The sequence below is a fragment of the Corythoichthys intestinalis genome, chromosome 21 (assembly GCF_030265065.1).
Source record: "Corythoichthys intestinalis isolate RoL2023-P3 chromosome 21, ASM3026506v1, whole genome shotgun sequence".
Taxonomy (NCBI): domain Eukaryota; kingdom Metazoa; phylum Chordata; class Actinopteri; order Syngnathiformes; family Syngnathidae; genus Corythoichthys; species Corythoichthys intestinalis.
In genome coordinates, this window is record NC_080415.1 from 4011620 (window position 1) to 4034216 (window position 22597).

Here is a 22597-nt window from a genome sequence, read left to right on the forward strand (position 1 = left end):
AGAAAACCTCAAACCCAAGTGGCCAAATAGAACAGCTGTGGAGGAAATGGACAAGAAAGAGAAAACGAAACAAGCGCTGTACTTCAATCGTCGCCACGGTGCCCGACTCCTGCCTGCTCTTCAACCTGGTGATCATGTGCTCTCCAAGTTGGATCATGAGAAGTCGTGGTGTATGCCAGCAGTCGCCTCAAGCGAGAGTTCTACACCAAGATCCTTCATCATCCGTACGCCACAAGGAGCAGAGCTGAGGCGGAACCGTCGTCATCTCCGACTGGGGCCGATTCCACAAGTCGTCCCAGCAGCGACCAGAGGAAGCGAGGGGACTGACTCCCACTTCGACAAGCCTGTCGTGATGGACACGGTGCCTGTAGTTGACAGCGAGACGACATCCTCGGGTTCTTTGCCTACTCAGACAGTGACCCGTTCTGGGCGGGTTTGCAAACCAGTTAACAGGCTTGACCTTTAACGGCTGAGAAACATATTCTTTGGGAAAGTTGGAAACAAAGTTGTGGAAAAAAAAAAAAGTTTAATGTTGATGTTAATTCATGTGCAGGTATATGTCTTGCTTATTGGTTGAATTAGTTTTATTATTTTAGTAAGGACTGCTGGCGCACTTGCCGACAGCTTTACGGTAATTCTAAGTTGCACATATCGCAGCTAATCTCGCGACAACAGTGTTGTAATGTTGTTGAGGCTCGACCGCCATTAAAGAAATTACGTGTGCATGATAAGGGCCTCCTTGCCATCATTTACAAGAAAATCACACAATTAGGCAACTTAACATTTTTTAATTTAGAAAAGAGCAATGCTCAAAAAAATAAAAACGATTAGAGCTGACAGCAGTGGTAAAAACTGATTACAAAGAATACTAAAAAAGTTAACTCAGTTTGTTAAAAATGCTCCAAACCAGTGCTTAATGATACTAGATAAAACTTTTGGCCAGACAGGAAGGGGTTAAGCCTGCGGCGTCTCCTCGCGGCACTTGGCGTCCCTTGCCGCGGCTGCTGCTCCGGCTTGTGGCTGCGCCCTAGGGAGGAAGAACGCCTTTAGCCACATGATCGCCCAACACTAATATGGACGACGCGCTGCTGCGCTTTGCGTGGTCACGTCCCTTTACTTAGCTTGGTAGACGCGTTGATCAAGTCTATTCACGTCGTCGTGCTTCTCTGCCGCCTCCTCTTGATGGTGCCCGCGTCCTAGGGGGGAAGCACGCCTTTAGCCACTCGATCGCCACAATAATGGTACGAATGAAGCGCTGATGCGCTATGCTTGTTCACGTCCCTTTACTCAGCTGGTTAGAGGCGTTGATCAAGTCTCTCCCTCTCCACGTCCTCACGCTGCTTTGCCGCTTCCTTCCGGGGTCGCACCTTTGCCCGATTGCCTCCTAGCCAGTCCGATCCTTCCTTGCGTGCCTGTGCGCGTCCGAGCGTGCGTGCGTGCGTGCGTGCGTGCCCGTGCACGTCTATCTTGGCCAGGTACGCAGGCTTTCTCTTCCCCCTGCACCTGCGTGCATTTGTCCTTATAAAGGGGGACTAACCAATCAGTTCTTGTCTCGTGACGTTTCTGGCGCAATGCATTGTGGGTTTTCGTGTATTGCAGAACAACAACAAGCCCGCGACGTGATCCTTTGCTAGGCATCCATTCTGCGTGGTAATCGTTGAAAATGGTACACTCGTGTTGTGTGAAAGACTGCCATTCTAGGTCCCATGATAGAAACGAATGCAAAAAGGATGGGATAGGTTTTTTTTAGCATTCCCGCCTGGAAGAGAAGATATGGAACTCAGATGAGTTGACCAAGAGGCTTCGAATGGTTGCAGCGGTGAGAAGAAAGGCCATCACGTTTTATAGGGAATGGGACGTACTACGTCATTGTTTGGACGCGCCTCCATGCTGGCAATATGATTCACTTCCGGGCCGGCAGTAGTGACGAGATTTGTCGTTCACTTGAGTAAACGAATCCATTCCGGTTCGTTCAGTAAAATGATTCGTTCAAACAAATCGTTCAACGAATCGTTCGACCCCCTCATCTCCCTCCCCGCCCAAACGAATCGTTCGGTTACTGAACGGGAAGTGACGTTGCCGAACGAATCACCAAAGACCGCTTCGCAGTATAACTGAACGGGAAGTGACATTGCTTGGTCCCTCCCTCTCTTCCACATTGACCACTCGTCGTAGTTTCAGAAATGAGTGACAGGCGGTATCATTCTGCTTTCACAGACAGCCTCGTCTCCCTCCCGCTGCTGCAAAAGCGAGGGAGAACTTCCGCGTCGTCTGTCCTAGTTCTATGGGCTCAAAGTCATGGCTCGTGCTTGCATTTCGATTTAGGACACGGTTAAACATTTTCCTTTTGTGAGGGGAGTAGGGGGCGGGGGCGCACGGACTTTCTTTAGCAGGTTCTTGATCACACATACAATCACATATACAGCATGTTTGCTGTCACGAAAATAAAAATACATCGAAAGTTTAATTTCTGAATATGGAACGACCAACACATCATATTTACATCTCGCTCTGTTGTATTTTTGTTTTTTAGTATTAAGATGATCGTGTTGAATTTTTGCACTGGTATTAATAAATAAAATAATCCGGTCAGCTCCCCTGTCGTCCCCGCATCTCAGATCGTCAAATGCTGACGAGAAATAATTGTTTGCTCTTTACGATGTCGCCTTTCTACTCTCATTAGTCTGTTAAGAAAAATGTAGACATATTGCGACATCTCCCGTGTTCACGTGCTTTGTTTTTGGGCGCTTGAGTAGCACATGATGGACGGATTGACATAATTTGTCAAACCAACCAAAACCTGACACGGAAAAAAAAAAAAAAAAACACTCGGAAAAAAATTACATGTATATACAGTTTCATTGCAAATCAGTATTATGGTGATCATATTGTTTTTTTGCACTGGTATTAATAAATAAAATAATCCGGTCAGCTCCCCTGTCGTCCCCGCATCTCAGATCGTCAAATGCTGACGAGAAATAATTGTTAGCTCTTTACGATGTCGCCTTTCTACTCTCATTAGTCTTTTAAGAAAAATGTAGACATATTGCGACATCTCCTGTGTCTGCGTGCGTTGTTTTGGGCGCTTGAGTAGCACATGATGGACGGATTGACATAATTTGTCAAACCAACCAACACCCGACACGCTGACACGAAAAAAAAAATAATAAAACACTCGGGAAAAAATTGACATGTATATACAGTTTCATTGCAAATCAGTATTATGGTGATCATACTAAATATTTTTTTCTGTGCACATATGAGGTAAATATCGCTGCCATGAAGCCTCCACATAGTGACAGTTCTCTGCCCGCTTCACTGCCGTCACGCGACCGCAGCTCAGCTTTTGCTCGCCTCGTAGCTACCCGTGTTTTAAATTACTGTAAATTTGATAGTATGTCGTCATAGGCAGTCACGAGTTTGTTGAGAAAAGTACCACTCTAAACAATGCTCGCTAGATTTGTGTGGTGTTTTTGTCTGTTTGAGCAGCATTTGATAGGCTCCACGTTAACAAATATGTGACAAAGTCATTTCTTTTCATTTTCTGATTCGTTCACCGCATAGTCATTACTGGAAAATCAAGTTAGCAGCAAGCTAGGTCAGGAACCGGAGGACCGAGTCACTGAACGGGAAGTGACAAAACTCAGTCTTGCCCCCCTGCCTGCACGCTGGCTGCTTATTGGCCACACGTGGACGTGAGTGACAAACGCCCTGATTCTGTTTCCGCTCCCTCCCCTGCCCGCGATGAGGCTGGCGTCTAATTGGTCGTGTGCGATGTCAGAAGACGCTGCCGCTTGCTCAACGCCCTCCCACGCAGCGAACAAGCACCACCTTCATAGAACGAATCAGTGCAGTGATGATTAGTTCGGTCTCGTTCACCAAAACAATTCGTTCAAAAAGAATGAATCGTTCGCGACCGATACAACACTGGCCGGCAGACTCAATGCGGATTGTAACGTGTGGTCGTGCTAAGCTAACTCTTTCGGTGTTTTAGAAAGAAATTATGGGTGTGTATTGTTGTGTTACCGGGTGCAACAGCTTCTCCTACGACTAAAAAAAGGGCGAGGAAAACTGGACTGACTTCTCACCGTTTTCCTGCATGGAGGACCAAATATCAGATCACGAAGGCACGCCGGATGGCTGGGTTGCAGTGGTTCGTCGGAAAAGCATTTCTTTTGATCATATTTCTGCTGGAATGAGAGCGTGTTCCCGTCATCTCGACTCTTGTAAGTTGAACGATTTATCCGTTTTGGTTTCAATACGTTTTTTAAAAAATTTTTTTTACCGTTGTGTAAATCTGCCTCGGTAGCAATGCTAACCTACTCCTCCTCCTCACCTACCTGTTGTGTTACTAGGAAAACCTGCATATGAAATGCTGACAACACATCCCGATTGGTCACCATATCTCTTCTTGGGTTATTCTGAGGTCAAGCGCACCACATCGGAGCGTTATGAGAGGTTGGAAAGGCGAAGAGTGCACGCTGAAACTTCAGTTTGCTCTGCTCTTACAAACACGATCCCAAGTGTTGTTGTGAAAAGTCAATAAAATATGAATACCAAAACATGACTTGAACAACTTCTTGTCAAACTGTAACTGCTTGTTGTTTACTTCAGGTCTTCATAATAAACAGGTGTAATAATTACAAAGTCAGGTGACTTAATTTTGTTATTCTATTTGGAATATGCATTTACAATTTTTGGACAGTGTTGTAGACAAGAACTGGGACTGATAAGTTGCAATAGATTTATTTCAAGTAATGCAATTTCTCCAATACGATATTTGAATTGACAGTTTAAAATCTTTAAATTAGTGCAAACAAGGCCCACCCTCTGACGGTGGCAGCAAATATTATATAATTATAAGTAATACACAAATACAAGATCACAATAAACGTGTCTTTGTCAAAGCAGTTTAAAACACTATTTACTGGCCTTGGGTAAATTGCCAGACAGGATAAATATGTGCTTTAAAGTTCTTGCATTTCCATTTTAAGTATTGCAAGTACTAGTCTCCAACACAGTATTTGAACTGACAGTTTAAAATCCTTTTAGTACAAAATGGCCCACACTCTGGCAGGGGGCAGCAAATATTATAATACATAATATATTATAAAAAGCTATATACTATATAAATACAAGATCACAACAAAACCTGTATTTTTTCAAAGCAGTTAAAAAACATCCAGTGGCCTTAGGTAAATAAAGGTGTATAAATATGTACTTTACAGTTCTTGCATTTCTATTTTAGGTATTGCAACTTTTCCAACACTATTTGAATTGACAGTCTAAAGTCTCCATAAATGCAAATAAGAATATTATAATTTAAAAATAATAATAGAATATATAAATTCAACATTACAATGAAACGTGTCTTTGTCAAAGTGGTTTAAAGAAAAATAAATAAAATAAAATAAAAATAATACGTCACTGGCCATAGTTAAATAGCCAGGCAGAATAAATATGTGCATTAAAGTTCTTGCATTTTCACAAGTTAAAAGCCCGCAGTTCATCGACGAGAAGGGCAGACCCAGATGGCGTCTGCTGCAGGGGCTTGTTTGAGTCCGACACAGGACAAATGGAACCACTCCATTGAACAAATTTTCTTTGTCAAATGATCCAAGAAGAGAGATGGTGACCAATCGGGATGTGTTGTCAGCAGGTTTACCTAGGAACACAACAGGTAGGTGAGTCGCATTGCTACCGAGGCAGATTTACACAACGGTGTAAAAAAACAAAAACGTATTGAAACCAAAAGTGGATAAAGCGTTCAACTTACAAGAGTAGAGATGACAGGAACACACTCTCATTCCAGCAGAAATATGATCATAAATGCTTTTCCGACGAACCGCTGCAATCCAGCCATCCGTCGTACCTTCGTGATCTGATATTTGGTCCTCCATGCAGGAAAACGGTGAAAAGTGAGTCCATTTTTCCTAACCCCTTTTTTTGTCGTAGGAGACGCTGTTGCACCCGGTAACGCAACAATAAGCACCCATATTTTCTTTCTAAAACACCGAAAGAGTTAGCTTAGCACTACCAAACGTTACAATCCGCATTGACTCTGCCGACCCGGAAGTGAATCATATTGCCAGCATGGAGGCGCGTCCAAACAATGACGTAGTACGTCCCATTCCCTATTCATCAACTGAAAACATGTCGGTCTGTTCCCTACATTTCCATAAAGGTAAGTAACTGGAAGTGTTAATGTTCTTCGGATGCTGATACTGACTGCATTTAAACGCTTATGGCGTGTGGTTGTGTTGTTTACTTTGGCTAACCACGCTAGTGTCTAAGAGAGGCTAACTGTAGCCCTACTGGCTAACTGTGCATAAGCAACAGGCGTTCACCGTATGGTACTAGTACACAAAAAACAGTTCAAAGGTAACAAAGTAAGGGTAGTAATGAAGATGTAACAGCACACAATGAATGATTATAAGTATGGGAGATGTGTTAGGAAAAAAATGCGATATTTACCTCCCGCTTAGGCTACTGATATGCTTGACCAAGCACTCTGTGGAGGAGACTACAGATCTACTAAATCACCAGAAGAATCTTCTGCTTGTTTGTTATGCCTAATGATCAGTTAAACTTAAAAAAATAAATAAATAATAAAATTTAAAAAAGTCTGTTGCATACAAATCAGTGCCATATGAGGGCAGGTCCCACCAGTTTAGACACACTACAAAGCTTTAAAATCCATTTTAAGTTACTAATGTTAACCTGTTGTATGACTGATACGACTTTTATAATTTCAGGAAAACCAGCATATGAAATAAATGAGGCAGACCCTGACTGGGCACCATCCTTACGCCTGGGACACACATGTGTTCAGCCCACCAACGTGGACCGCTCTTCTAGGCGAAGCAGGCGTGAGAAATTGAGGATGGAGGAAGACGTTGGTGAGCTACAGGAGGAGCCGTCAGCGCCCTTTAGATGCTCCTTCTGACCTTCATGCGCCTGCGTTTGGACCTGCCTACACTACAAATTGCACACATATTCCATGTTTCCCGTAAGACTGTTTATTGAGTGTTTAGTGGCATGGTGCCCTTTTTACATGCTAACTTGAGACGAGCAATTGTTTGGCCCAACAGAGAAACACTCTATAAAACAATGCCTCACGAGTTTGTTGAGTCCTTCAGACGCAGAGTTGCAGTGATTATTGAGTTTTTTAAAATTTTTACAGAGAAACCATCAAATCTTAAGGCGTGTGCGCAAATGTTTTCTAGTTACAAGCATAACTACACCATGAAATACCTAACTGGAATCACACTAAAGGGGGGAATTTGTTTGATGTCAAAAGGTTGGGGTGGTCGCACAAGTGACAAACATATCACCTTGAACAGTGTTTTTTTTTAATAACCTTTTGCCCGGGGACATTGTCTTGACTGACAGAGGCTTTGATATTCAAGAACATGTGGGTATGTTATGTGCAGAGGTCAAACTCCCTGCGTTCACAAAAGCTCGCTGTCAGTTAGCTGGTAGAGATGTGGAGGAGACTAGGAAGATAGCACATTTGAGGATCCATGTTGAACGGGTAATTGGTAATCTTTGCCAGAAGTATAAGATCCAACAGGAACTATACCTATTAACTTGGTTCTGCCATGTGATGGCGAAGATTGCACATTGTTGGATACGATTGTTTATGTATGCGGTGCCCTTAGAAACCTTTGCCCAACTGTTGTGTAGTTTGTACTGTTATACCAATTACTATGCTAACCGTTTCAGCCTTTCAAACTTAGCTTTTATTGATATTTTGTATTTTGTTGTGACTTGATTGTATTTAATAAAACATATTAAGTCATCTTGAATCCTATTCTTTGTAAGTACAGCATGTGTCAATACTGTATTATATATATATATATATATATATATATATATATATATATATATATATATATATATATATATATACACACACGCGCATAATAATGTTTATACAAAGGACGACAGTTAACTACTTTGGCCAGGTACTTTTAATGTTGCCAAATTGTCAGTTAAAACAAATCACAAACTACCAACCACCACTAACTTAAGTGGAGCACTGAGAGCAGAACCAACACGTCTTTATCTGTTTCACGCGGTGTAGACCAACACAGGTTAAATAATAATGGGGCAGATCTCATTATCACACGCAACCATGTCATCTTTGGTCTCCAGACCACAGCAGAGGCACCATAACTGACAAATACCGATCTCTCGCTTCCTTTTCAAGCTTTTCCACATAAGTGGCCTATACTACGAACCGAGTTCAACCTCCCCAGAAGTAATCCAGTTTACCAGCGGGTAACCGGAGTTGACAAAACCTGGTTGTCTAGTTTGTGATCAATCGGTGCTACGACGCTGATTATGAGGTTGATTAGTCCAGGGGTTTTCAACCCAGTCCTCAAGGCACACTGTGGGTCCTGGTTTTTGTTCCAGCCGATCCAGCAGAGACAGTTGAACCAATGAGGCTTCTGCTAAAACAAGCCACACCTGACTGCAATCAACTGATTGCACTTGTAAAACACCAGATTGGGGAAAAAGTGTTGTCATCTTGTTTGGTAAGAATGAAATCCTGCACCCACAGTGTGCCTTAGTGGAATAGGTTGGGAACCCCTGGATTAGTCGAACCTGTGTCAACCCAGTCAGAGTTACTGCGCGTTCACATAAAAGGGGGCGGAGAGCAGAGTCAAACACTACTTGTGACAATGGCACGGGCACCTTACTTCACAGAGGAGGAATGCGCGATGATTAAAATCCACCCTCACCGCGAAATCCAACACCGATTCAGCGAGTTGAGCACGACGGGTCTGTTGACAGCGAATTTACAGATCGTGTGATTTGTGAATGCGTCAATATGCCAGTTTAGTTATGTCCATGAAAAGAAATAAAGCCTGCTGTCAGGACAATAGAAGAAGATTTGGTACGTTAACAGTAAGAAATAATTTATCGCGCATCACCACATGAAGCAGGATGATTGTATGTTTAGTCTCCTTGACTGTATGAATACGTATGTTCTTTTTTTTAGTTTGGGCCTAAAAAATCCAGCTCGACCCGACCCGAGTCCGATCAATCAACTTGATTTGCAGGCCCAAGCCCAACCCCCCCTCCCAAAATTTTATGTTATATTTGTGAGGACTCAGGAGAAGAAGAAAATGCGGGGATGCCATGCGTTGTTGCGTAAATTAAACCCCGTCTTTTGTAACGAATTTTCGCTGACAAACAAGACTGTAAGATGCATATTCAATAAACATTTATATCTTTTATATTTGTGCGTCTGTCCTATCAGTGGATTTGACAATTTAATCTCTTCGAGTTGGCAGAAAAAAACGCAAGTTTTCTCAATGTTTAAATAGTCTACATATTTCTATGATTATTATAAATACATTTACACAACGAAATAACGCTGGAAAGTCCGTTAAATATATTTCTTGTATGAGAGCAAAGCTCCGCATTCGTTTACATTCAGCGATTTCAACAATCAATTTGAAGCATTTCCATACCCCACTCCGAATCGCACGGCATACAGTGTTCTTACGCAGATATTCAGCATCACCGATGGACTCATGGAATACATATATTGTTCCTGGCAAAAGAGCGCACGGACAGGCACACAAGCTGTGCGGTTGTGAGGGCCTGACTCGGCGGGTTACATTAGTGACGTCCGCCTCGATCAGTTGGCACAGGTAAAGAATTTCCTCACTTGAAAATATGTCTTTCATGGAGAACATCTTCCGGGTACGCCAGCGAATTTTGGTGGTCCCGAAATACCCGTGCCCTCCGGAGAGAGCCCCTCACAATCCGCGCGCCAATGTCGTATGGGTCGTCCAAGTACGCTGTCATTGTCAGGAGGACACGTCCGCGGAGGGGTGCTGTTTAAATAGAGCGTGGTTAATTGGAATCCTGATGTTAAGCAAGATCTAACTCTGACACGACCAGGTTTGTCATGTGGCGTGTGTTGCCATGGCAACACTTCTCGGTTCCAACATATCCACCTTTCGTAGTCTCGCATAGCCGCGAACTTACGTCGCACGTGATAAAGTTACTCTCGAAGTTACCCTGCTAAGCCAGAAAACCGGCTTCGTAGTATAGGCCACTGGGCTAAATAATGGTATCGTTACAACACTAGTTTAGATAAGAATTTTGTGAGCATAAGTTAATAACAATTAACCTTGTAATGAAGGCGTGCGTGTAGCTTACCTGTAGTGAATGTCGTTAAAAATCCCAGTCGACGCATTTTCAGCAAGATCCTTCAATGGAGCCAGGGGAGAAAGCCATTGTCTGACGCAACCACGCAGGCTCTGCAAGTTTTTTCCAAATTCCTGCCCTTTTTCGCCCTTGGACAGATGAGAGATGCATATAGCATCGTTTCGATGCCTTTTGACTAAATTTCGAATGCGGTTTTCTTATCTTTTGTTCATCTTCGCTCGTGTCGTAGCTTGACACGGTCGCCGCCATGTTGTTTGTTTTAGAAACCCATAGCAACAATCCTCGTCTCCTATTGGTGCACGTGACCTAAAATGGCTTCACACACTGACGATACGACTCCGCCGTATCAATATCACTGCGCCACGGGGGAAAAAAAAGACCGACACGAAAACGCTAATTACTAAAAAATGACTGGAAACCGTGAGTAGAACTTTTTTTTGTTACTAATTAGCAACGTATGTATATTATAAAGCAGAGTTCATGTAGATCCACTTCAGAAGAACTAACACAATTTCGCTCAGCCAATACAGCATACTCCTCTTTTTAGTGCGACTCCACTGCACCGGGTACCATCTGCCAACTCGACGCTGTTGTTCTCTGGTTTGAACGTCTCCTCGAAGCTTTTGAACTTGGTCACGTCAGTGATGATACGAGATGTCGCTCCCATGTCAACCATCAGGCCTCGCTCCCGGATGCTGTGTGTATCCTGCCACCTGGTGTCGGGCTGTTCATCTCTCACCTTGAACGCGAAGTCAGGATCTCCATCTTCAGCGATTTTTCTCACTCCGTCCGGTTTGTCCTTGCGTCTACAAGTGGTGTCTTTGTGCGTGTCAGTTTTGCAACGACTACACCATGTGTTTTGTCAACATGATTTTACACGGTGGTCTTTGATCCCACATTTGAAGCACACCAACTCTGTGTCATCTTTGATCCGGTCACGAGCGTTTGCTTTTGTGGTTTGCTTTGAAGCTCTTGCTTGAGTCTTCATCACTCTGTCGCTTGATTCTGAGTTTGGTTTTGAATTCTGCAAATGTCATTTTCTCATCGGTATGCGCCACATGAATTGTAAATGGCTTGTAACTTTCTGGCAGTCCCTTCATGACCATTGTGATAAGTAGACCATCTCCCATTGTTTCACCTGCATTTCGCAATGCTGTGATGGCGGTCTCAGCTCTTATTATGTAGTCCACTATGCTTTCTTTGTTTCCCTTCTGAAGAGATGTTAGCATGGTGTACGAGTTTATAATCTTGGGTTTTCCCTTTCCAGCATAATATTCTCTTAATATTTTCAGAGCTTTTCTTCCGTCATTTGGCGCATCTCTCATTATTAACGAAAGGCTTTTATCATCAAGAAGTTGTATCATTTCAGCATTGGCTTCCGCATTTTTCATTTCGTCATTTTCTCTCTCGGCTTCAGTGGTTGGTCCTACCAGCACTGTCTTCTTTAGCCCGATTAGATGAAAATGTCCCAACATTTTAGTTTCCCAGAGTTCATATTTAGCTTTATCTCCGTCAAATGCCAGTCGAGTCAACCTACTCGTTCCTCGTGGATCCATGTTGCTTGTTAGCTTTTTCGCTAATCAGCAGTCCGTGAGCACGCTGTCCTTAGGGACCTTCTACACGGAGGAAACTGACTTTACCTTCGAATGACTCCTGGGCCCATAACCTGTTGAGGTGGTTGCAGCTCAACGTTGCATTCGTAGGAAAAATTGACAGAGAATAAGTTGTTTTTCAGCCAAAACTCGCCGTATTTAATTTCCATCGACATGCGGATACATCCTCTCTCATTGCTGTCTTCACAGGCAATCCCACAAATCAAAGTAATCAAAGTCAAAAAGAAGTAATAAAAGTAGCACTTTAGACAACTAAGTCCCATCCTGCCATCTTGTAGGGAAAAGATAATATGTCAATAATAACAAGCAATAGGAACATTATTTCAACATCAACTGAGGACACATTTATGAATACAAAATATTTTTCCCGACATTTCTCTCAACAGATAGTTAGAACTTACCTTCCATAACACCAGCGGGAACATGGCTACATAAACCCCCCGTCTTTGTGGTGGCATGGGCTTGGTTCCACATCTGCCTTCATGAACATGTTGTCCTCCTATGTCGTGACGATGGCAGATGCGGTATATCCAAATTGTCTTTTTTTGAGGGATTTTGATGGGTAATGTTACTCCAGCTCCACTGTTGTTTTGGATGGAGAAAGTGGAAAACTGAAGTCGCAAGCAGAAATGTGGAAGTAAATGGTGTCATACTTGTACTGCGCTTTCCCACCTTTCAAGGTGCTCAAAGCGCATCTACCTACTGGTGACGCAGCACCAGGAGCAATGTGGGGTTCAGTATCTTGCTCGAGGATACTTAGGCGAGTTCATCAGGGCAGAGAATCGAACCCACCACCTCTGGGTTGGGGGACAACTACTCCACCTCAGAAACTATAAATATTTTGTCCTTTTCTTCTCTATCATGGAGGATTTATTTTAAATTTACGTAAAGTATCATCCATATTTGAATAATTCTGAGCATGAATAAATAACAGCAAATGAAATAGTAGCTAAAATACTTGGATGTAAACGAAGAACATGGGATATCTGAATAATACAGTCATTTCTGACAGTATTGACGCTGTGTATTACATTCTGCTGAGAAATGATTTCCGCACTTTTAGTTTTAGAAAAAACAGAGTTCTCAATAAAGGGAATTGTCTTCATGGATATTGAAATCGCCTTTGGTGGATTTAAATGTTTCTCCTCTTCACCAAACAATACGACAGAGCAAGGCAGCATAGCTTTTTGCATGCGTTTTGCCTGTTGGAATTTATTAGGAGAAGAAGAAAACGAAGAGCCATCCAATAGGGGCGCAGGATGAAGTTTGTCCAGGAAGTTAAAGCTAACTGCAGGGGATGAGTCACCATGGTTACTCCTCCGGTATCAGACGTGTATGGAGACACTCAGCTTCAATGCAACCCATTTGAGGTTTAGGTCATCACTAATATTTACTCGTTTCATCTCGGTTCCGCTTTGAGTCGTTTCGGTGCGCGTTAAAAAAACTTCGCAGCCTACTTATTATAGCCTAGCCTAGCCCAGCCGCTAACAAAGAGAAGAAGAAGAAAGGGATTGCCGAGCAAGCAAACGTTCATCTTGCGACCTGCCCTTCCTGAAACCCCAAAATGTCAGGCGAGTTGACTTTTGATTCGAAATTACATTACAATGCGAATGTTTGTTGTGTTTTTGTTTTCAAGTCTGGCGTATTTTCGTTGTTCATTTCAAAACGTAAAAGCTGTTCCTCTGCTGCCCTAATTTAACATGATATTAAAGTGCGCACGACACGAGAAAAAAGTCTTAAATAGGATTATTATGTGAATTAGAATAATGTTTTGAGACGATTCGACTATATACAACAATTTAGCAAAGCGCAGATGACGAGAAATTAGTCTTTTAATCTTAACTTGCCGGTTAGCCACGCCTACCATTATAGACCCTACCCACCGACGTCACAAAATCACGTGCTCGCTGTATGGTTCCGCCCCCTTGTCCGTCATTTTGTGTCTGTATTATCAATGGTCTCAATTGATCGAGCAATTTATAATGCATTTCATGGAAGACCCGGTGCTTTCGGATGCCGTAAACTCACTTGATGCGTTGCATAAAAGGCGTTATGTGGAAAAGCTTCAGTTTATCCATTCGCCAGATCCATATTTGATGCCTAAATCGATGTTTTTCGACCCGCTGTCTCCGCCGTATTTGCCTGACCTCTGCTAGCTACCCTGATATGTACAACTATCTTGTCCACACAAAAGCAGCCTATTCTCACGAAAGTTTGAAAAACTTTAAGAGCTTGGAGGCTTATAAATACTTTGTTGCTGGTTGGGTGAAACAGGTCCTCGTCCACGAAAATTCGGCAGGAATCTATCTTGTGCTTGGAAAGGTGAGTTACGAAATTTTGAATTCAAAATCTTTTGTTATTGCTAACATCCACTGTCAAGTCTAATGTATTTCATGTCGTTTGTCAATGGAGTTAGGGCTTTTAATGTTTATATGGTTTAGCGATAGCACTCTCACTACATACATACGTGTATGTTGTCGGCGATTAGCCTAGCAATGATCTTAATTGTGGTTGTCAGCCCAAAACCCTCTAAATATATATTAAATGCATCTTACCAGATATAAAATGACTACTACATAATCTGTGGTAATCGTTTGGAGCCCAGTTTTCTTGTCGAATTGCAGCAGCCCATCTCGCTCTCTTCTCTCCGGGTCTCTCGGAATCCGGTAGAACTTCAAGTCTCCCGTCTTCTCCGTCTATCTTCTCTGTTATTGCAACCGACCGCCACACACGCCTTCACCATTTTGATTATTAATGTTAACGAGCAGAAAAACACGTCGTAAATAGGAGGAATGTACGTAGCCGTAACAGGGAAACATGATGTGTTGACGGACAATTGGGCGGCACCAGTCAGGAGGAAGGAGTTGTGACGTCACGTGGGTAGGGTCTATAGCGTCCCCCACTGGTGAATGATGTCAGCGGAGTCACGATTTCATCTGATTTAGTATGCAGCCCATTGAGTGGGAATTATTCACAACGATGAAAACACAATGAAGAGAGCTGTAAAATGTCATTGTTTCATTCTCTCTACTCCAATATTTTTACAGGATATTCTTTTTATCCAAGTATTTTCCCCAATAGCTAAATAAATGGCTTGAGAAGGAGCAGTCAGCCCGTCGAGGGGGAATTATTCAGAACGAGGAAAACGTGACGAAGAGAGCCGCAAAATGTCATTGTTTCAGTCTCTACTCCAATATTTTTACAAGCTATTATTTTTTATCCAAGTATTTTTCCCCAATTGCTAAATAAATGGCATGGTCATGACAAATAACAGTCTTGTGCTAAATGGAATATGAAATAATAAAAATGCTTTTATTCAAGACGACATGGCAAAATTACTCCATAATGGTCAAAACTGTTGAATTCACCTTTACTGTCGCACCTCCCGAACGATATTTTATGCCACCTAAATCGGGTTTATGTCATCTCCCTTCCCAGGCTTCGGAGAATGTAAACAAACCAAGAGGCATGACAGCTAGCCAACACGCTAACCCAAACAGAGTGATGTTTCAAAGTCTTTGAAGCGGAAAATCACACTTAACTAGCCCAGATCGTTTCACATGAGGACTGGGTTGTCGATTGTCTAAGGTGATCGGCAAACCGCCCGGCGGAGAGCAATTTACAGCTCGTTCCCGTGCTAATACGGACAGAGGAGCTCGCCGACGAAGCAGCTGGACAATGACCGCTGAACATTTACATGCCAGTCCAATCAAACGTGAGCAGTCCTTTATTTAAAGAAAGTTTACTTTGTAAGCACTGTATTCGCTGCTATTTTTAAGTCAAAGTTGCAATTTCTGATCGGTCGGAAAATTTGACAGAACACATGGCACTTGAAGAGGGGAATAAGCCGAGTATACTAGTAGTGCTCTCCCGGCGGGGGGGTGTGCGACAAGCCGCCAGTCGTCGGCCGAGGGGACAAGGAGCATGTCACAAAATGCAAGCCACCTACATATTAAAATGATCCCAGTATTTGACAAAATACAAAACACGATGTTTACTCACTTCATCGTAAGTCCCATGGTCCCACAGTAGTAGGGCTTCTTTGGCCAATATCCACCGGTTAATGGGAACCTTTTGAAACCCCAAAAAGGAGCACACGCCTCTCCCTCCTACAGCAAGATTTTTCTGCTGCCGTTTGGCTGACGTGATGCGAACAATAAACGTATTAATCCGCAAAATCAGCTGAATCCTTAGTCCTTCTCATAAACCAGTATGGCTGTATAGTGAAGAGGACTCCTTCCTCTGTACACGTCACAGCACCCTCTTTCTCAACTCGAGACTGTTGCCAGAAGTCAATCATTTTCATGGCGCGGGATTAAAAAAACTAAATAAATACAGCGATCGCTTCCACACACATCCAAGCGGTCACTTTCATTCAGGAGCATAAAATACCGAGTGTATTATAAAATAAACATGCTTTTTCGTGTCACAGGCACTTTAATAACATTATATGACGTGCTTTCTAGGCATTCTTTTTTATTCTTTTTGATTTTGTTATAATGGTTTTAATGTAGACACTTGGATTTTTTTTTTTTTTTTACAAGTCATCTTTTTCATTTTTGCTTGAATCCTACAAGGCTTACTGTCACAAGGATGACTCATTTTATTTCACTGAAAAATTCCATGCACCCAAAAAATTATAGGGGGAAAAAGTGCACTAATAATTGGCCCGTTGACACAGTGATAAACCCCATTGTATTCCTGAAAATAACGGCATATTACTTAACCTGTGACCTTACAATGACCTACTTTAAAAAAATATATACACTTGATACAAATATTCTGCTTCTGACAACAATAAGGAACATGCCGATTTCCTGCTCATTAATACCCATATTTTAAGTTATATCTCAGGCATGAAAATCTCTCACCTTTCGGCGAAATTCGCCGTTTTGAAGTCAAAAAGCGTGACCTACGTAAATTGCGTAGATCCGAGGAGAAATTCTTTTTGGAAGGGGGGGGGGGGTCTGGAGATTTTATTTAATTAATTATTATTATTATCATCATCATGTGATTAACTTAATACATAAACTGAGGAATTCAGAAATCGGTCCTTTAAAAAAATGTCACTTGGACAGTCAGCAAATCCTTCTAGATGCTTTGCTGACGAGAACCAATCATCGGCCCAAACTGCGTTCCATTATTCCAATCGCGCGCACTCTTTACGTGTACATTGGAGTGCTTGGAGAGCCTTTGGTTTGTTTAAAAGCTGCGAAAACAAAAAGCAGGCCTTATCCACCACGGAGCAGACCACAGCGCAGCATACACACTTGCCTGTATTTGCCAGTTGATTGAATTTGGTGAGTAATGGTTTCAATCGTTTTCATATTTTGCGATATAATAAAGTTACTGCCATTCGTTGCAGCTTGCGTTGAACACTGCCAGAGCTAGCCAAATCTCCCGAGAAAAAATAGCTCCCGTTAAATTGGCGTCAAGCTTGTGTATTTAGCGGTAATATAAACGAAGAAACGCACTGTTGAGCCAAATTAAGCGACATAATCTCGGATGGAGGGGGGCGCCTCGCATCGCTCCCGTTGTCCGCCTGAGACGCGTTATTTTCGGCTGGGACTTGAGCTGACGGCCGGTGTCGGAACAACACCGGCCCAACGAGTGGTGGGAATGATTTTTGCTTCTTAAAGCTTTTCAGAAATACAGTGATCCCTCGTTTTTCGCGGTTAATGGGGACCAGAACCCGCCGCAATAAGTGAAAACCGTGAAGTAGCGCCCCCCCCCCCTCAATTTTTTTGTGCGTGTTCAATGTATTTATTCAGATTTTACATTAGGAAAAAAGATACATATATAAGACGTTTTTTCACTGTATTCCCCCCAAAGTATCATTTATAAATGGTTTTTAAGCACTTCAAAATGTAAGAATTATGATATTTTAAACATGTTACTGCCCCACCGAATTATTTTTAAACAACAATAAAGTAGTAAGAAAATGCTTGGCTTTATTAAATGCTTCATAGTGAGTCTACTCAAACCCTCTGAGGGTGCTCACTTTGTTAAACGATGATTGACACATGTGCAAACTTTTTCTATGATTTAAGTTTTTTAATTTGAGGTTTTTTTTTTTTTTAAATCAAAATCTCTTTATTTTTCACAATAGTAGTGCGTTGGTTTCCAGTTAGAAAAAAAAACACAAAGTGGGATGAGAAATGGGACTGACATCCAACACACATACAATAGAGAAGTAATGATAATAAAAATAGGAAGAAGAAAAAAAAAATAATAATAATAACCGAAATAAACCAAAAATAAACCATGAAATTAATCCCTTTCACTGCCAGTGAGTTTCATGACCATTGCACATTGAGTTTTAGTAATTGTTTTGGATAGTAAGAATCAATACAATTAAGATATGTCAGATTATGGAATGCCAAGGGCTTAAGAGGACTAACACATGTTTAAAAAAGGTCCCCAGGCACGTAGGAATCTCCCATTAGAATAATAGAGAGAGTATTTTCAATTTTCAAACATGTCATTAAGGCCATCAGCCATTCGGTGTGTGTGGGAGTGAGGGGGTCCACCCACCTGAGGAGGACAGACCTACGGGCCAGGAGGGAGGCAAAGGCTAGAGTGCGGCGCTGATCAGAAGACAGTCAAGAGTCCTCTGTAACTCCGAATAAACCAATAAGAGGGTTCGCTTCCACCCTCACTGTTAAGATCTGTGAGAGGGAATGAAAAACCTCTGTCCAGAATTTGCTGAGTTTAGTACAAGTCCAAAACATATGAAAGAGTGAGCCATCTGAGATGTTGCATTTGGAACAGAGTGGGCTGATGTCAGGGTAAAAAGTGGCCAGTTTGGTTTTGGAGATGTGAACTCTGTGGACCACTTTGAATTGGATTAGATTATGGCGAGCGCACAGAGATGAGGAATTGACTCGTTTTAAGATAGATAACCATGTTTCCTCAGAGAAGGGGGTACCAAGGTCCTCCTCCCATTCCGCTCTGACTCTATCCATAGATGCAGACTTCAGAGCCAACATCGTGCTGTAAAACAGAGATAGGCCTCTTCTGGTTTGGTTTTGAGGAAAGAACCATGTCAACAATAGTCCTGTCGGAGTTTAGCGTGGCGGGCAGATTACAAAGTATAAAATGTCGAATTTGCAGATAACGGAAGAAATTTGACTGTGGAAGTGCAAACTTGTTACTTAATTGTTGAAATGATTCCAAATTATCATCAATAAATAAATCTCTGAAGTGTTCTATTCCCCTCTGACTCCACTCTTTGAAGGCGGGGTCATTGAGTGAAGGTTTGAAAAAATGATTATGTAGTATTGGGCTTGATGGTGAGAAGTCATGTAAAATGAAAAATTTTCGGAACTGAGACCAGATCCTCACTGAGTGTTTAACCACTGGGTTCTTTAAAGATCTGGTTGAGAGTGGAAGAGAGGAGCCAATCAATGCAGCCAAGGATACATCATCCTCTGATCTCAACTCCATTGCCACCCAGTCAGGAGGATCTGGACGACAATGAAAGTGAGACCAGAATGTACGACACCGCAGGTTGGCCGCCCAATAATAAAAACGGAAATTAGGCAAAGCCAAGCCACCGGCAGCCCTCGTCTTTTGTAAGTGGGTTTTATTAAGACGAGCCCTTTTTCCTTTCCAAATATAAGATGAGATAATCGAGTCAAGATGATCGAAAAAGGTTTTGGGAATAAAAATTGGTAGCGCCTGAAATAAGTACAAGAATTTTGGTAAAATTGTCATTTTAATGGAATTTATTCGCCCAATGAGAGACATGGAGAGTGGTGACCATTGTGTGAGTGTTTGTTTGGTTTGAGTTATTAGGTTTAAAAAGTTCTCTTTAAAAAGGTCTTTGTGCTTCTGGGTCATCGTGATGCCTAAATAAGAAACTTTGTGAGTTTCAATTTTAAATGGTAAATGGTGTTGAAAGTTGGTAAAGTCTGAAGCAGACATAATATTGCCAATTGGAAACAGCTCACTTTTTTCAAAGTTAATTTTATACCCAGATAGTTGACTGAAGTTATTAACCCTTGAGAGTCGAAGGACGCGCCGGCGCGTCCTCAGCGCACGTAGTCTTTGAAGCGCCCTCACGTTTTAATTACGTCACCCACATGGCGTTGGTTGGTCTCGTTTTAAAGTGCGGAAGTTGCGGTTTACTCTCGTTATTATTTGAAGTCAATCGACCAACTAAAACGTGAGATATTGTCATTTAAGTTTGATAGTTTTATTATCCTCTCAAAAAAACATTAAAACGCTGCATGGATCATTTGTTTATGTCTATATTTCCATCATTTCTTGTCCTTTTTCAAAACGGAAGCTCCATGAAAAAAACACAAATCAAACGAACCCTTTTGAAGTCACAGTGGAAGCACAAAATGCGTTTTTTTTTAATAAATAAAACTGCCGTGCGAGGTTCCACCGAACGAGAGGGAGGAGTGTTCTGAAGCAGCGAGGTGGCGAGCGACGGCCGTTTGGATCAAGCAGCGACTTGGTGTGACTTTGAGAATGAACGGAAAACTAAATTTAGCGCAAGCAACTGTGCTTTTTGATCAACTTGAGGAAGAGGATGGTCTAAATTCGTCATCATCGTCTTCTTCGGAAGAGTCCTCGAGTGAAGATAGTGATGGATTTGAACACGTGGGTGACGCCATCGACGAGCAGAGGTAAGCCAACTCACTTTTTTTTTTTTAATGCTGAAAAAGTTTCTTTTGAAAGTTTCTTTTGATATTGCAAGACAAAGTTAATTTTGATGTATAAGTGTGTGTTTGTGTATATAATAATAAAATGTGCATATCAGATCAAAGTCGTACGTGCTCTGTGTGTATCCCAGGCAGGAATTTATAATTTGTGTTCTTTTTTCTATATGAAGATTAGGGATGTAGCACATATTCATCAGCTATGCTATTGCTATGGTATTCTTTCTATTGTCATACATATAGATTTCCATTATTATTTATTGCTGTATATATTTTTATTTTATACTTTATTATTTTCATAAATACTGACTTTTTTTCATGTACATTTATAGTGACAATGAAAAATCTACATTCACTGCCCGAATGGAAAGAGGACGAGGGAGAAGGGGTCATCACGGAAGAGCGATGAGATGTTAGCGGAGGAGAGGCTGGAGAAGTCAGCGCGGCAGAAGCCGATCACCACTGGCTCAGCCTGCACCTGTGCCATGGAGCACAGAGCAAGACACAGACACTGCCCCACAGTGCAGCCGGTTCACACCCCGGAGACCACCAGGACCTCAGGTGAATCGTGACCATGCATACACCCCAAAAGAACTTTTTGACCTGTTCTTCACCTCATCGACAATGATGAATATGTGCAAACACACAAACCAGTATGGCAGAGTCCGAAAAGAGATTGGGAAAAAGTTTGTGTGGACAGACACTACAGTGGAGGAGCTTGAAAAATTTATTGGACTCCTCTTGTACATGTCTTTGGTTTCACTTCCAACTGTGCAAGATTATTGGAAGGCAAGGAATTCCAGGACGAAACAGCTTTTCGGAGTGGCATGCCTGAAAAAAATTTAACTTGTTTATTGTAAATATTTTTGAAAATACTTTTTTTTCCAATGCTATATATATATTTTTTCCCCCCACAATCAGTCTTCTCAATTTGTGTATATAAATGTGTGTTCAAGAAGCTTGATTGTGTGCACTGCTGGACTGGCCATCGGGCATACCGGGCATTTGCCCGGTGGGCCGATGGCGATTTTGGGCCGGTCCTGAATTTTTTTTTTTTTTTTTTTTACCTAACAGCATTAATCACATTGGTACACAAAACTGGTAGATCGGCCCATCAGTCAAGATTGGTTATGGGCTGGACCAATTACAAACGAGGGCCGATGCCCCCTCCCTCTTGATCAGATGTATCAGATATACATTAATCAGACATAGAGAGAGAGGAGATAAACAAAATGGATAACTACAAGAAAAGGAAAGGAGGCGCGGAAAAAATTAGAGATAGAAAGAGACAAGCCCTTCATGCGGATGCCGCTAAATGTGTTAAAATAACAGATGTTTGCCGGTGGCGGAGCTTCCTCTTCAGCGACAGCAGCAACCGCAGGTTACGATGGCGGGGGTGGCCGTCAGGTGGATGAGGGGAAGGGGAGGCAGGAGGAGAGACCCGCGGCCGCCGGCGGTCCGAGTGGAGGGGAATCTGGACTTCAGGTAAGAAGTGTTGAACTGCAGTCTATCTGGTTCAGATATGAATTAAGCGTGGGTGTAGTTTATTTTCATTGCGCTCGCTAACTCTTAACACCGCCAGTAGTTATAATTAGGCCGTTAAGCAATGTAGCTAGCTGTGCATGCAAACTAACACGATGGGGTTTCTCTAATGCTGGACGGTTTCTATGATGCTATTCTAGTTGTAATTATGTTAGTGCTTAAGTAACTTTATTTTATTAATTTAGTTAAGTATTATCTCTATTTGTTAGGTAGTTAAAAACTTTATAAGGTCGAGCGGACGCGCCGGCGCGTCCGAGCACATAACTTTTTTTTGTAAGACAACACAGGCAAGATCTAGCCTGGTAGTTTCCATTCAAACTTCTGTCAAAAGTGCGAAATCTCAACTATATGACAGTTTATGAGTGGTCTCAATTGGCAAAGTTAAACCATATTTATGATAAGTCGATCACTCCATTTGGAAGGCTGCCGTAGTCACATTTTGATATTCATCTCATCTCTGTTCCTCTCTGTCCTTTTTTCAGGATCCCATCATGTTCTATGTTTTTTCAGGAGGTTCACTTGACCATGCAGACTTTTGGATTCCTCTAAGTAAGTACTGTATAGAATACATGTTTCAACTGAGTA

The 22597-nt window shown here is 42.1% G+C and overlaps 1 protein-coding gene across 3 annotated transcripts in view; it reads left to right on the forward strand.

Moving 5' to 3' along the window:
• Window positions 1-13071: 13071 nt before the first annotated feature.
• LOC130909246 (gastrula zinc finger protein XlCGF17.1-like) overlaps window positions 13072-22597 on the forward strand; it is a 56646-nt gene continuing 47120 nt past the window's right edge. The window contains exons 1-4 of one of the 3 annotated variants that reach the window (XM_057825475.1): window positions 13072-13367; window positions 15240-15516; window positions 19175-20437; window positions 20803-21031. In XM_057825475.1, the coding sequence (XP_057681458.1) occupies window positions 20881-21031 (151 nt within the window). In that variant the 5' untranslated portion in view covers window positions 13072-13367; window positions 15240-15516; window positions 19175-20437; window positions 20803-20880. Of the gene's footprint in view, window positions 13373-15239; window positions 15517-19174; window positions 20438-20802; window positions 21032-22597 lie in introns of all 3 variants that reach the window. The other 2 variants (XM_057825477.1, XM_057825479.1) reach the window with 2 other exon arrangements.